Below are 13,058 nucleotides of genomic sequence, written 5' to 3'. Positions count from 1 at the left end.
AAAGAAAGTTGTGAAAACGTATGAGAGATGCTCACATAATAGAAGCATCAAGTACATAGCAAGGAGGCCACAGGCAAGTTTTATAAAACCCCAGTTGAAACCTCAGAAAAGGTTCACAGCAGTTCAGTGGAGATTTACAGGAAACATACCAAAGGTAAGGGATTTCAGTTACATGCAGAATTTGAAGAATATGGATCATTATTTTTGTTGCTTCAAATTAAGTTTGTGGCATTTTGGTTTGCTCTTATTTTGTTACTTTCTGTTCTTGTCTGTGCTTCCTTATGAATGGGTTCAATGTGTATTTTAGAATCATAAACGGTTTGGGTCTGTAAACCAAAAGGGGATTGTTTCCCAAAGGTAACATGCTCAAAATTAAAACCAACAGTGACGGGAAAATGTTTCTTTTTGAAGATATGATTTATAATTTGGAACATGCTCCCTTAAAGACCAATGGGAGCTTATCAATGAGTAACTTTGGAAAGCAAATTAGAAATGACACAAGGGGAAAGGTGTGCAGGTTTCTTGGGAAAGCCAAAAGGGGCTGGTATCAACTGGAGAGCTCTTTTAAAACAGCCCACACAGGCACATTGGGTTGAATGGTCTTTGCTATTTAATTTTTCAAGTTAACTGTTCTCTTTCCAGAAGTGACACCAGAACTCTATTTCAGCAGATTTTTTAAAATTCATATTTCCAGGTTTTTTTTTCAATATTTGTTTTGTTTTCCTTATTTTGTTCCCATTCACTCATGGGACATAGGCACCACTGGTTGGCCAACATTTATTGCCAGTGACTAGTTGCCCTTGAGGTGGTGGTGGTCAGCTGCAGTCCACATGATTGTCTCTATGATTCCAGGTCATGAATACTCAGCAGAGATACAGTGAAGCAACTCAGAATGGTGCATCCAAGAATACATGATGAGACATCGATCTCACTGTCACTTAGAGCAGTAATTCATTTAGTCCAATCATTGACAAATATGCCAGTGTTATTTTCAGCATAGCCAGCCTGGAGTAGAATCCTGCATGATTAGCACAATAGCTACAAGATTGAAATCAGCTTCCAGGAAAGCTGAGGAAGTGCAGACAGGAAGAGCAGAAAGTTAAAAAAAAACAAACCAAAACACCACAAGGTCAAATTTGAGGAAACATCTTAGCCAGGGAGTCTGCATTATACTATACAGCACACCATGTCCACGAGAACAGGCCTATGTCTAACTTCTGATTGGAGAACAGTGCTCCCTCAGCATTGAGCCCCCGTGACATGGTGCTCCTTTAGTCTTGGCCACCAACCTCCCCTTTGTCATGGTGTGGTGCTCCCTCAGCATTTAGCCCCTATAGCACAGCACTCCCTTGGCATTGGTATTAATCGGAATTCAAGGTTCATATCCTGCATTCACAATGTGAACCTACACACAAACTCAGACATTTGACAAAGTTCCTGCTCTGATTCACTGGAAGTGTTTGACATACAAGCAGCACAGTGAGCTCCATCCTTAGCCCAGTCTGTTCCCAAAGTGAACAGGTAAGTGTATTCACATGTTACAGACCCAGTATCAGGAAGTGTGCTCTTTCCCAATTCATTACTGTCCAATTCGGATACCAACAGAAATGGCTGCACTTTGGTAACTTGTCAGTTAGAAAGTCAACAAGTTTCTCATTAGTATTGGTCATTTCAGAGATGGGGAAGGAGCAACAGCAAAGGGTCTTAATTCTGATGTAATAAAAAGGTGCTGAAAATACTCAGGTCAGACTTTTTCTGGAGAACCAGAGCCAAATGTTTCAAGCCAAGATGAGTTTTCATCAGAAATCCTCAGTTCGGATGATATATCATCAGAAGCTGAAGTTTCCCAGGCGCCCCATGAATGATGCCTAACTATGGACTTTTTTCAAATATTCTACTTATATTTCAGATTTCCAGCATTTGCAACATGTTGCTTTGTGCGTGCCCTCAGGATCATTGCTTCGTGTAAGCAGATAGTTATCTCTTTAGAATCAGAGAATCCCTACAGTGGGGAAGCAGGCCATTCAGCCCATCAAATCCACACTGACCCTCAGTACAGCTTCCCAACCTAGACCCACCTCCCCACTCCCATCCTGCAAACCTGCATTTGCTGAGGCTAATCCACACATCTTTGGACTGGGGGGGGGGCGGGGAGGGAAGAGAGAGAGAGAGAGAGAGAGAGAGAGAGAGAGAGAGAGAGAGAGAGAGAGAGAGAGAGAGAGAGAGAGAGAGAGAGAAAGAGAGAGAGAGAGAGAGAGAGAGAGAGAGAGAGAGAGAGAGAGAGAGAGAGAGAGAGAGAGAGAAGAACCGGAAGAACCAAATGAAACCCACACAGACACAAGGAGAATGTCTGTGTGGAGATTGTACAGTCACCTGAGGCTGGTTTTGAACTGGTGGAGCAGCAGTGCTAACCACTGAGTCACCTGGTTTATCTGAAAGCATCCAGTCAGGGCAATTCTGGGCTTTCCAAAAGGTGCATAGGAGCAGAGATGGTGCGCAAACAGGCACCCACGTTCACAATTGCAACCCCTGTCCCCCACCACTTCACCCTCCCTATTTTGGTAGTACTCTTCACCCCCAAACAGGCCCCACTGAAGGGATGCAATTATTTTCAAGACCTCTGATGGGGTTAAGAAAGCACTATGTAAATATGAAGTGCTCCCCATGAATTCGATCTGCCCCCAGAGCCCGTACACCACAGGCAGCCCACAAATTCAGTAGGAGATTCCGAGCTAACATGGTCCCTGCAGTCTGTATCACAGAATTACTATTTCTCACAGGCTGGTGGTGGGGGTGGAATTGCAGAGGAGAAACAAGGAAGCTAGATAATTACAGGCTACATATATAGATGTCATGCATGCTTACAGCACTGAACAGTACATCAATATACCGATACCATCACTTCACCGTTTACAGTAGAGAACAGAGCCCCTTACCCCGGTTCGGTTCCTGGTACACCACAGCTTTGCCAAGTTCGACTCCAAGACGTCTAAAGAAAAACAGAGACGAGATTAAACATTTATAATTGCAGGCTCAGTGCTGTTCAATGTGATCAAGATTTTAGCTTCAAACTTAGTCTGTGACTCAGAGCAACTAACAGCAATTGTACCACAAAGAGACATTTGAAGATCTCAAGGCCACGCAATTCCTGATTTCTTTCAAATTAACTTTTGGTTAATGGTTATTAACTTTTTAGTCCACAGGAGATCAAACTGCACAATTTTCATTTCAAAAAAACCACAGAACCAGTTCCAAGTTCAATTAAAGTCATGGGAAAAATTACAAGTGTAATATTTCCGCTAGCTCAATAGGTCTTTTCAAAGTTTTAGCTGTTTGAAGCTGGATACACACCAAGTAATTGGTATCTAATTAAAAAGGAGTGACTTAAAATGATCATTCAATGTCCTGCAATTCTGCATCATCGCAGAATCTGAAAGGACAGATTGTAAATGGATTTCTCAACAACTCAAACTAGAAACCACCTTTAAGACAATAAATGATGCAGTGAGGCTTCACACACACATTACAAAACTAAGTGGAATACTGAGCTCTGTTTGGAGATATGAGGCCTGATCAGAGTTTGGAAAGAGGACTTTTATGGTGGGGTTTAGGAAGCAAGATCGAGATATGCAGAGAGTGAATTCTAGAGTTCAGGACATAACAGCATTGGACGAATTAAAATAAAGGATAAACAGAATAAAGAGTACAACTAATATTTCAGGGGATTTAAGATTGTAGAGATGTGGACAGGAATGGAGAGATCGGAAAGCAAGAATAAGAATTTTAAAATCCACACACTGCTTGAACAGGACACTTGGTGTGCATAGGGGTGACAGGAATCCAGAACTTGCCCTGAATTATGAAACCGACAAAGTTCTGGATCCCTCAAAAGGTAAAGTTGTGAGAGACCAGCCAGTAATGCTTTTGAACAGAACTAAAAATCAGAAGTAATGACAAGGTGAACGGGTGTTTCAGCTGCAATGATCTGAACCAAGATGAAGGTGAATATTTTAACGGAGCTGGAAATGGGCAATTTCATTGATACCATGATTGAAGTCAGGTAAATTAGGAATTTTCTGGATTTTTATAAAATCGTTAACTTTTGAGGAGAATAGCAGTGTGACTTCCTCATGACCACAGTGAAGCGTGACACTCATCGGAGATGCAGAAATTGAGGCAAGGTCAACATTCATTGTATAATTGCCTTGAAGGAAGTAGCTGAGGTCAGCCATTTCAAGAGCATTATTAAAAGTCAATCTCATTGCTGTCGAATTACATTAACATTAGTTTGGTTAAGGATGTTAGTGAACCAGGCAGCTTTCTACAACAGCTTGGTCATTGCATGGTCACTATTCCTAACACTAGATATTTATTCTAAATTTAATCAAACTTCAAAGAAAAATAAAGTATCGCAGATTTTGGAAATCTGAAATAAAACAAAAAAGGTGCTGGAGAAATTCAGCGAGTCTGGCAGTATCTGTGGGGATGGGAACAGAGTTAATGCTTCAAGTCTGAAACAACTCTTCTGAAAAAAAGTAGCAAGTTTCTTCAGCACTGTCTTTTTAATTAAAGTTCAGCTCACCAAATGTATGGGGAGTTCAGATTTCATCTCTTTAGATGATTAACCCAGGCCACTAAATTACTAGCCTAGTAACATAACCACTAAAAACAGCTATGGAACACAAAATGCTAAAAGCAGCAGTGAAAAGGGAAGCACAGATAGTCACTATCAGTTTACTATCATTGGAAAACAGAGAACTGATTAACAGATGACGTATCTGTATCACAGTACAACCAGGGTATAATTACAACTCTCAAAGAGTAAAGTCACAAAGCCACTTGGAAACATTTATGAACTCAGGGCGTTACCTAGTCAAATAGTAACCTTGGGAGGATTCCTCAGATCAATGGAACTTTACTCCGTATCTAACCACAAGTTACACCTTTCCTGAGTATGTTTGATGGGAACAGTGTCGATGGAGTTTTAATTTTGGTTTAAAAGAGTAGACGGCGTTGGTTTTTCAATTGAGAGAGAGCAGAGAAAGCTTTACTGTGTATCTAATCCTGCGCTGTCGACATTGTGGCAGTATTCAATGGGCACAACACAGACGGAGTGTTACTTTCAGTTTAAAGGAGCAAATTAACTTTGACTGTGTTGTTCAACACAGCCAATGTTCATCAAGAACCAAGTCCACATCTCCAGCAAAGCACATTCCAGAGATTGATGATGACTTTATTCCACCCTGAAGCTGGGGATGGGGGCGAGGTTTGGTGGTGGTGGTGGTGGTACCCGAAGAGGCTAGGGGGGCACATGTTTACACACACATTCCTTCTATTGCCTCCACCTGGGCCCATTAGAGGTGCTCAAGATGGCTGACATCTTCACTGATACTTCAACAACAGCTCTACCCTCACTGAATTCACCCCATCCACAAGATCACCACCCTGCAGGATGGCCAGATTGACCAGAATGGTAATTAGACCCATAAATAACATGGGTAAAAGAGTGGTCAAAAGCAGGTAATTGTGTGGTAATTGACCCAGCTTCTCACAACCTTGAAACCCAGGGACTGTCCACTTGCCTGAATGAGCACAGCTCCAATATCACAAGTCAAACATCATTCAGAACAAAGCAGCCAGTCTTACTGGCACTATCAACCACATACACTTTCTGTCCCAACAACACAGCCTACTTAAAATGCAATGAGTAATTTGCAAAGTCTTCATCAATGGCACCTTCTAAAACAACAATCTTGAAGGACAAGAACAGCAGATACATGGGAACACCACTACCAGTAAGTTCCCCTCCAAGCCACTCATCACCCTGTCATGGAAGTAAAATTGCTATTCCTTCCCTGTCGCTGGGTTCAAATCCTAGAACTCCCTCCCGAAAAGCATTAAATCCATCTACTTAACCCAAAGAACTGCAACAGCGAGAAAGTAGCTAGCTGACCACCAACTAGAGGGCAGCTAGGAATAGGCAATAAATGCTGGGCCAGCATTTTTCACATTCCATGAAAAACATTTAAATTCACTGACACTTTGCTTGGTTCTGCAAGGATCATTCAACATCTGAGGGCATTACAATTTTGGTCCAAATTGGAATAAAAGAGCTGAATTCCAGAAGTGAGATGATAATAATTGCCCTTGACATCAAGGCTGCAAGGGGCCCTAACAAAACTGGAGTAGTTGGAAATCTGGGGGAAATCTCTCCACTGAGTTATACCTGGCACACAGGAAGATGGTCATGGTTGTTGGAGGTCAGTCATCCCAGGTCCAGGACATCTCTGCAGGAGTTCCTCAGGATAGTGCCATAGGCCCAACTATCTTCAGCTGCTTCATCAATGACCTTCCCTCTGTCATAAGGTCTGACATGAGGATGTTCACCGATGATTGCACCATGTTCAGCACCATTCACCACCACTCAGATACTGAGCCAGTCCATGTTCAAACGCAACAAGATCTGGACAATTCCAGGCTTGGGGTAAGTGGTAAATATTATCCATGCCACAAAAGTGTCATGCAATGAACATCAACAAAGGACAATCTGACCATCTCCTTTTGACTGACTCTGCCACTATCAGCATCCTGGAGGTTACAACTGACCAGAAACTGAACTAGAGCAGCCATAGAAATACAGTAGCTACAAGAATAGGTCAGAGACTGGACATTGTGTCAAACGACTCATTGAATCTGTTGAAATATTCCCGAATGGAGTTCATGCCGCCTGCCTGGAATGAGAGCATCTTCAGCAGTTTCTGATACGATCCAGGACAAAGCAGATCAGTTATCAGTTTCATCATCTTAAGTTTTCACTCCTCCAACACAGACACTGTTGTGGCAACAGATACTACTCACAAGAGGCAATGCTGCAACTTGCCAAGGTATCTTTAACAGTGTTTCGCTATTCTTTCATTGTTCCTGAGTCAAAATCCCTAACTCCCTCTCCAAATGACCACCATAGAGTACAGTAGATCAAGACAGCGGCTCACACCACCTCCTTGAAGGAATAAACGTAAGGCTCATCATGCTAAAGTTCACCAGTCTCGACAGACTGCCTCAACCTACAGTAGTTATTGAAGCATTCCCTGCTCTCACAGGATATTGTTTATAAGTAAAACATGCAAACTTTATATTTTACCCAAGGAGATTTTCACTAGAATGTAATTTCCCTCCATAAAATTACACAAATCTACTGATTAGTTTCAAACACTTCATTCAACAAGGTAATAGGCCAGGAGATGTAGTAGCGAAGACTAAATGATCAGAAAAGATAGACTTATTCATAAGCAAAGGAAATAACGACTGTCTAGTTGCAAGAAAATTTAGGAGACCTGATTGTTTGAGCAACCTATCAGACTTTACTGGTCAGAATTCAGAAAATATATCAGGGTGACACATTTAAGATCTCCCAAAGAGTAACGGCACTGTCAATGGAATACCTAAATATACATCATTTGGGATATTCCCAGAAAGTGGGAAAATGAGAATATGTGGACTGCTTTGGAAGTGCCAGTAAATGATCTCCCCCACAGCCTCACTGCCACCCCACTACACTCCCTCTCCAACCCGAGTGCACAGACCCTCACAGATTTTTTTTATATAGAACCCCCACAGTGTGGAAACAGACCATTTGGCCTAACACATCTGCACCGACCCTTCAAAGAACATCCCACCCAGACCCATCCCTCTAATCTATCCCTGAAACTCTATTTCCCATGGTTGACACAACTAACCTACACATCCCCAAATATTATGGGCAATTTAGCATTGCCAATCAACCTAACTTGCACATCTTTGGAATGTGGGAGGAAACCAGAGTTCCAGTTGACATGTGAAATGTAGGGCAAGCAAAAGCTGAGCTGCCTTCAGCTGCAGTAAACTTTTCCATGCACTATTGATTACAAAACAGCAAAAACAAAGGTGTTCCACTTACTCAGTGATGCGTTTGGCTAGTTCAGTACAGGCTGCATTGGAATTGGCCGAAAATACACGATAACCACCCTTGGCCACATTCATCTTTGGAGATTCCACAATTCTGCAGGAACAGGCAGAGGGAGAGGGTCAGGCAGAGGGTCGGGGGAGGGGGGGTGAGGGTGAGGGGTCGGGGGAGGGGGGGGTGAGGGGTCGGGGGAGGGGGGGGTGAGGGGTCGGGGGAGGGGGGGGGTGAGGGGTCGGGGGAGGGGGGGGTGAGGGGTCGGGGGAGGGGGGGTGAGGGGTCGGGGGAGGGGGGGTGAGGGTGAGGGGTCGGGGGAGGGGGGGGTGAGGGTGAGGGGTCGGGGGAGGGGGGGGTGAGGGTGAGGGGTCGGGGGAGGGGGGGGTGAGGGGTCGGGGGAGGGGGGGTGAGGGTGAGGGGTCGGGGGAGGGGGGGTGAGGGTGAGGGGTCGGGGGAGTGAGGGTGAGGGGTCGGGGGGTGAGGGGTCGGGGGAGGGGGGTGAGGGGTCGGGGTAGGGGGGTGAGGGGTGAGGGAGGGGGGTGGGTGGGGGGGGAGGGGGAGGGAGGGGAGGGAGGGGGGGAGGGGGTGGGGGAGGGGGGTGGGGGAGGGGGGTGGGGGAGGGGGGTGGGGGAGGGGGGTGGGGGAGGGGGGTGGGGGAGGGGGTGGGGGGTGAATAACAGAAACAGCCGGTTACTCATTGACTGACGGCGGCCCCGAGAGTAAACACCCGGCAATGAACACGCCGCCGGACCGGGAGGGCCGGGGTCAAAGGGGCAGGAACGGGGGGGGGGGGGGGGGGGAGTGACCCCACAAAACCAGGCCCCCTCCCCCCGCACCCCTCACCCTATAGGATCTATACTGTGGTCGGGTATAGATCCCACTCGCGCTCCGGAGCCGATCTCCCTCCTCACCGGAAGCCTCGCCAACCCTGACTGCGACCTTTAACCCGGACCCTGACTGACAGCCGCTCGAACCAATCAGCACCAGGGGAATGGGCGGCACTTCCGCTCTCGGAGCTGGGACTGAAGAGACTGACATTCACCCTCCACCCGGCAGCACCGACAGGGGGCATCACCGACAGGGGGCAGCACCGACAGGGGGCATCACCGACAGGGGGCAGCACCGACAGGGGGCAGCACCGACAGGGGGCATCACCGACAGGGGGCAGCACCGACAGGGGACAGCACCCCGCACCGGGACATCACCCTTCACCGGGACATCACCCTGCACCGGGACAGCACCCTGCACCGGGACATCACCCTTCACCGGGACAGCACCCTGCACCGGGACAGCACCCTGCACCGGGACATCACCCTGCACCGGGACATCACCCTTCACCGGGACAGCACCCTGCACCGGGACAGCACCCTGCACCGGGACATCACCCTTCACCGGGACAGCACCCTGCACCGGGACATCACCCTGCACCGGGACAGCACCCTGCACCGGGACAGCACCCTGCACCGGGACAGCACCCTGCACCGGGACAGCACCCTGCACCGGGACATCACCCTGCACCGGGACATCACCCTTCACCGGGACAGCACCCTGCACCGGGACAGCACCCTGCACCGGGACATCACCCTTCACCGGGACAGCACCCTGCACCGGGACATCACCCTGCACCGGGACAGCACCCTGCACCGGGACAGCACCCTGCACCGGGACATCACCCTTCACCGGGACATCACCCTTCACCGGGACAGCACCCTGCACCGGGACATCACCCTGCACCGGGACATCACCCTTCACCGGGACAGCACCCTGCACCGGGACATCACCCTGCACCGGGACAGCACCCTGCACCGGGACAGCACCCTGCACCGGGACATCACCCTGCACCGGGACAGCACCCTGCACCGGGACATCACCCTGCACCGGGACAGCACCCTGCACCGGGACATCACCCTGCACCGGGACAGCACCCTGCACCGGGACAGCACCCTGCACCGGGACAGCACCCTGCACCGGGACATCATCCTGCACCGGGACAGCACCCTGCACCGGGACAGCACCCTGCACCGGGACAGCACCCTGCACCGGGGCATCACCCTGAACCGGGGCATCACCCTGCACCGGGGCAGCACCCTGCACCGGGGCAGCACCCTGCACCGGGACATCATCCTGCACCGGGACATCACCCTGCACCGGGACAGCACCCTGCACCGGGACAGCACCCTGCACCGGGACATCATCCTGCACCGGGACATCACCCTGCACCGGGGCATCACCCTGCACCGGGGCAGCACCCTGCACCGGGGCAGCACCCTGCACCGGGACAGCACCCTGAACCGGGGCATCACCCTGAACTGGGGCATCACCCTGAACTGGGGCAGCACCCTGCACCGGGGCAGCACCCTGAACTGGGGCAGCACCCTGAACTGGGGCATCACCCTGAACTGGGGCAGCACCCTGCACCGGGGCAGCACCCTGAACTGGGGCATCAACCTGCACCGGGGCATCACTCTACACCGGGGCATCATCCTACACCGGGCCACCACACTACACCGGGGCATCACCCTACACCAGGGCATCACCCTGCACCGGGGCATCACCCTGCACCGGGGCAGCACCCTGCACCGGGACAGCACCCTGCACCGGAGCATCACCCTGCACCGGGACATCACCCTGCACCGGGGCATCACCCTGAACCGGGACAGCACCCTGCACCGGGACAGCACCCTGCACCGGGACATCACCCTGCACCGGGGCATCACCCTGCACCGGGGCAGCACCCTGAATCGGGGCATCACCCTGAATCGGGGCATCACCCTGAATCGGGGCATCACCCTGCACCGGGACAGCACCCTGCACCGGGACAGCACCCTACACCGGGGCATCACCCTGAACCGGGGCATCACCCTGCATCACCCTGCACCGAGGCATCACCCTGAACTGGGGCATCACCCTGCACCGGGGCAGCACCCTGAACTGGGGCATCAATCTGAAGCGGGGCATCAACCTGAACTGGGGCATCAATCTGAAGCGGGGCATCAACCTGCACCGGGGCATCACTCTACACCGGGGCATCACCCTACACCGGGGCATCACCCTGCACCGGGGCATCACCCTGCACCGGGGCAGCACCCTGCACCGGAGCATCACCCTGCACCGGAGCAGCACCCTGCACCGGAGCATCACCCTGCACCGGGGCAACTCCCTGCACCGGGACAACACCATGCACCGGGGCATCACCCCGAACCGGGGCAACACCCTGCACCGGGGCAACACCATGCACCGGGGCACCACCCTACACCGGGGAATTACCCTGCACCAGGGAATCATCCTGCACTGGGACATCATCCTGCACCGGGGCATCAACCTGCACCGGGGCATCATCCTGCACCGGGGCATCATCCTGCACCGGGGCATCACCCTGCACCGGGGCATCACCCTGCACCGGGACATCACCCTGCACCGGGACATCACCCTGCACCGGGACATCACCCTACACCGGGACATCACCCTGCACCGGGGCATCACCCTGCACCGGGGCATCACCCTGCACCGGGGCATCACCCTGAATCGGGGCAATACCCTACACCAGGGCATTACCCTACACCGGCGCATTACACTACACCGGGGCATCACCCTACAGCGGGGCATCACCCTACACCGGGGCATCACCCTGCACCGGGGCATCGCCCTACACCGGGGCATCGCCCTGCACCGGGGCATCGCCCTGAACCGGGGCATCACCCTGAACCGGGGCATCACCCTGAACCGGGGCATCACCCTGAACTGGGGCATCACCCTTAACCGGGGCATCACCCTGCACCAGGCATCACCTTGAACTGGGGCATCAACCTGCACCGGGGCATCAACCTGCACTGGGGAACCACCCTACACCGGGGCATCACCCTGCACCGGGGCATCACCCTGCACCGGGGCATCACCCTGCACCGGGGCAACACCATGCACCGGGGCATCACCCTGCACCGGGGCATCACCCTGCACCGGGGCACCACCCTACACCGGGCATCACCCTGCACCGGGACATCGCCCCGAACCGGGCCATCGCCCCGAACCAGACCATCGCCCCGAACCGGGGCATGACCCTGAACCGGGGCATCACCCCGAACCGGGGCATCACCCCGAACTGGGGCAACACCCTGCAACGGGGCAACACCATGCACCAGGGCAACACCATGCACCGGGCACCACCCTGCACCGGGGCAACACCATGCACCAGGGCAACACCATGCACCAGGGCAACACCATGCACCGGGCACCACCCTGCACCGGGGACTCATCCTGCACTGGGACATAATCCTGCACCGGGGCATCAACCTGCACCGGGGCATCAACCTGCACCGGGGCATCAACCTGCACCGGGGCATCATCCTGCACCGGGGCATCATCCTGCACCGGGACATCACCCTACACCGGGGCCTCAACCTACACCGGGGCCTCAACCTACACCGGGGCCTCAACCTACACCGGGGCCTCAACCTACACCGGGGCCTCACCCTACACCGGGACATCACCCTACACCTGGACATCACCCTACACCGGGGCATCACCCTGCACCGGGACATCACCCTGCACCGGGGCATCACCCTGAATCGGGGCAATAGCCTACACCGGGGCATTACCCTACACCGGGGCATCACCCTGCACCGGGGCATCACCCTGCACCGGGGCATCACCCTGCACCGGGGCATCACCCTACACCGGGGCATCACCCTGCACCGGGGCACCACACTGCACCGGGGCACCACACTGCACCGGGGAATCACCCTGCACCGGGGCATCACCCTGCACCGGGGCATCACCCTACACCGGGGCATCACCCTACACCGGGGCATCACCCAGCACCGGGACATCACCCTGCACCGGGGCATCACCCTGAATCGGGGCAATACCCTACACCAGGGCATCACCCTGCACCGGAGCATCACCCTGCACCGGGACATCACCCCGCACCCAGCATCAACCTGCACCGGGGCATCAACCTGCACCGGGGCATCATCCTGCACCGGGGCATCATCCTGCACCGGGACATCACCCTGCACCGGGACATCACCCTACACCGGGGCCTCAACCTACACCGGGGCCTCAACCTACACCGGGGCCTCACCCTACACCGGGACATCACCCTACACCTGGACATCACCCTACA

General features: G+C 52.3%; 1 protein-coding gene across 1 annotated transcript in view; it reads right to left on the bottom strand.

Annotated features, from left to right (window-relative positions):
* LOC122562330 (phosphoribosyl pyrophosphate synthase-associated protein 1) overlaps nt 1–8,870 on the bottom strand; it is a 53,259-nt gene extending 44,389 nt beyond the window's left edge. The window contains exons 1-3 of the mRNA XM_088000836.1: nt 8,780–8,870; nt 7,937–8,038; nt 2,937–2,989 (exon numbers count right to left, since the gene is read on the bottom strand). Of these exons, the coding sequence (XP_087856962.1) occupies nt 2,937–2,989; nt 7,937–8,019 (136 nt within the window). The 5' untranslated portion in view covers nt 8,020–8,038; nt 8,780–8,870. The remainder of the gene's footprint in view (nt 1–2,936; nt 2,990–7,936; nt 8,039–8,779) is intronic.
* Nucleotides 8,871–13,058: the final 4,188 nt, after the last annotated feature.

Source organism: Chiloscyllium plagiosum, unplaced genomic scaffold (assembly GCF_037043375.1).
Source record: "Chiloscyllium plagiosum isolate Xiang-an unplaced genomic scaffold, Cpla_swu_hap1 HiC_scaffold_25, whole genome shotgun sequence".
In the NCBI taxonomy this organism is placed as follows: domain Eukaryota; kingdom Metazoa; phylum Chordata; class Chondrichthyes; order Orectolobiformes; family Hemiscylliidae; genus Chiloscyllium; species Chiloscyllium plagiosum.
The sequence above is the reverse complement of the archived record's forward strand: the minus strand, read 5'-3'. Positions and strand labels throughout refer to the sequence as shown.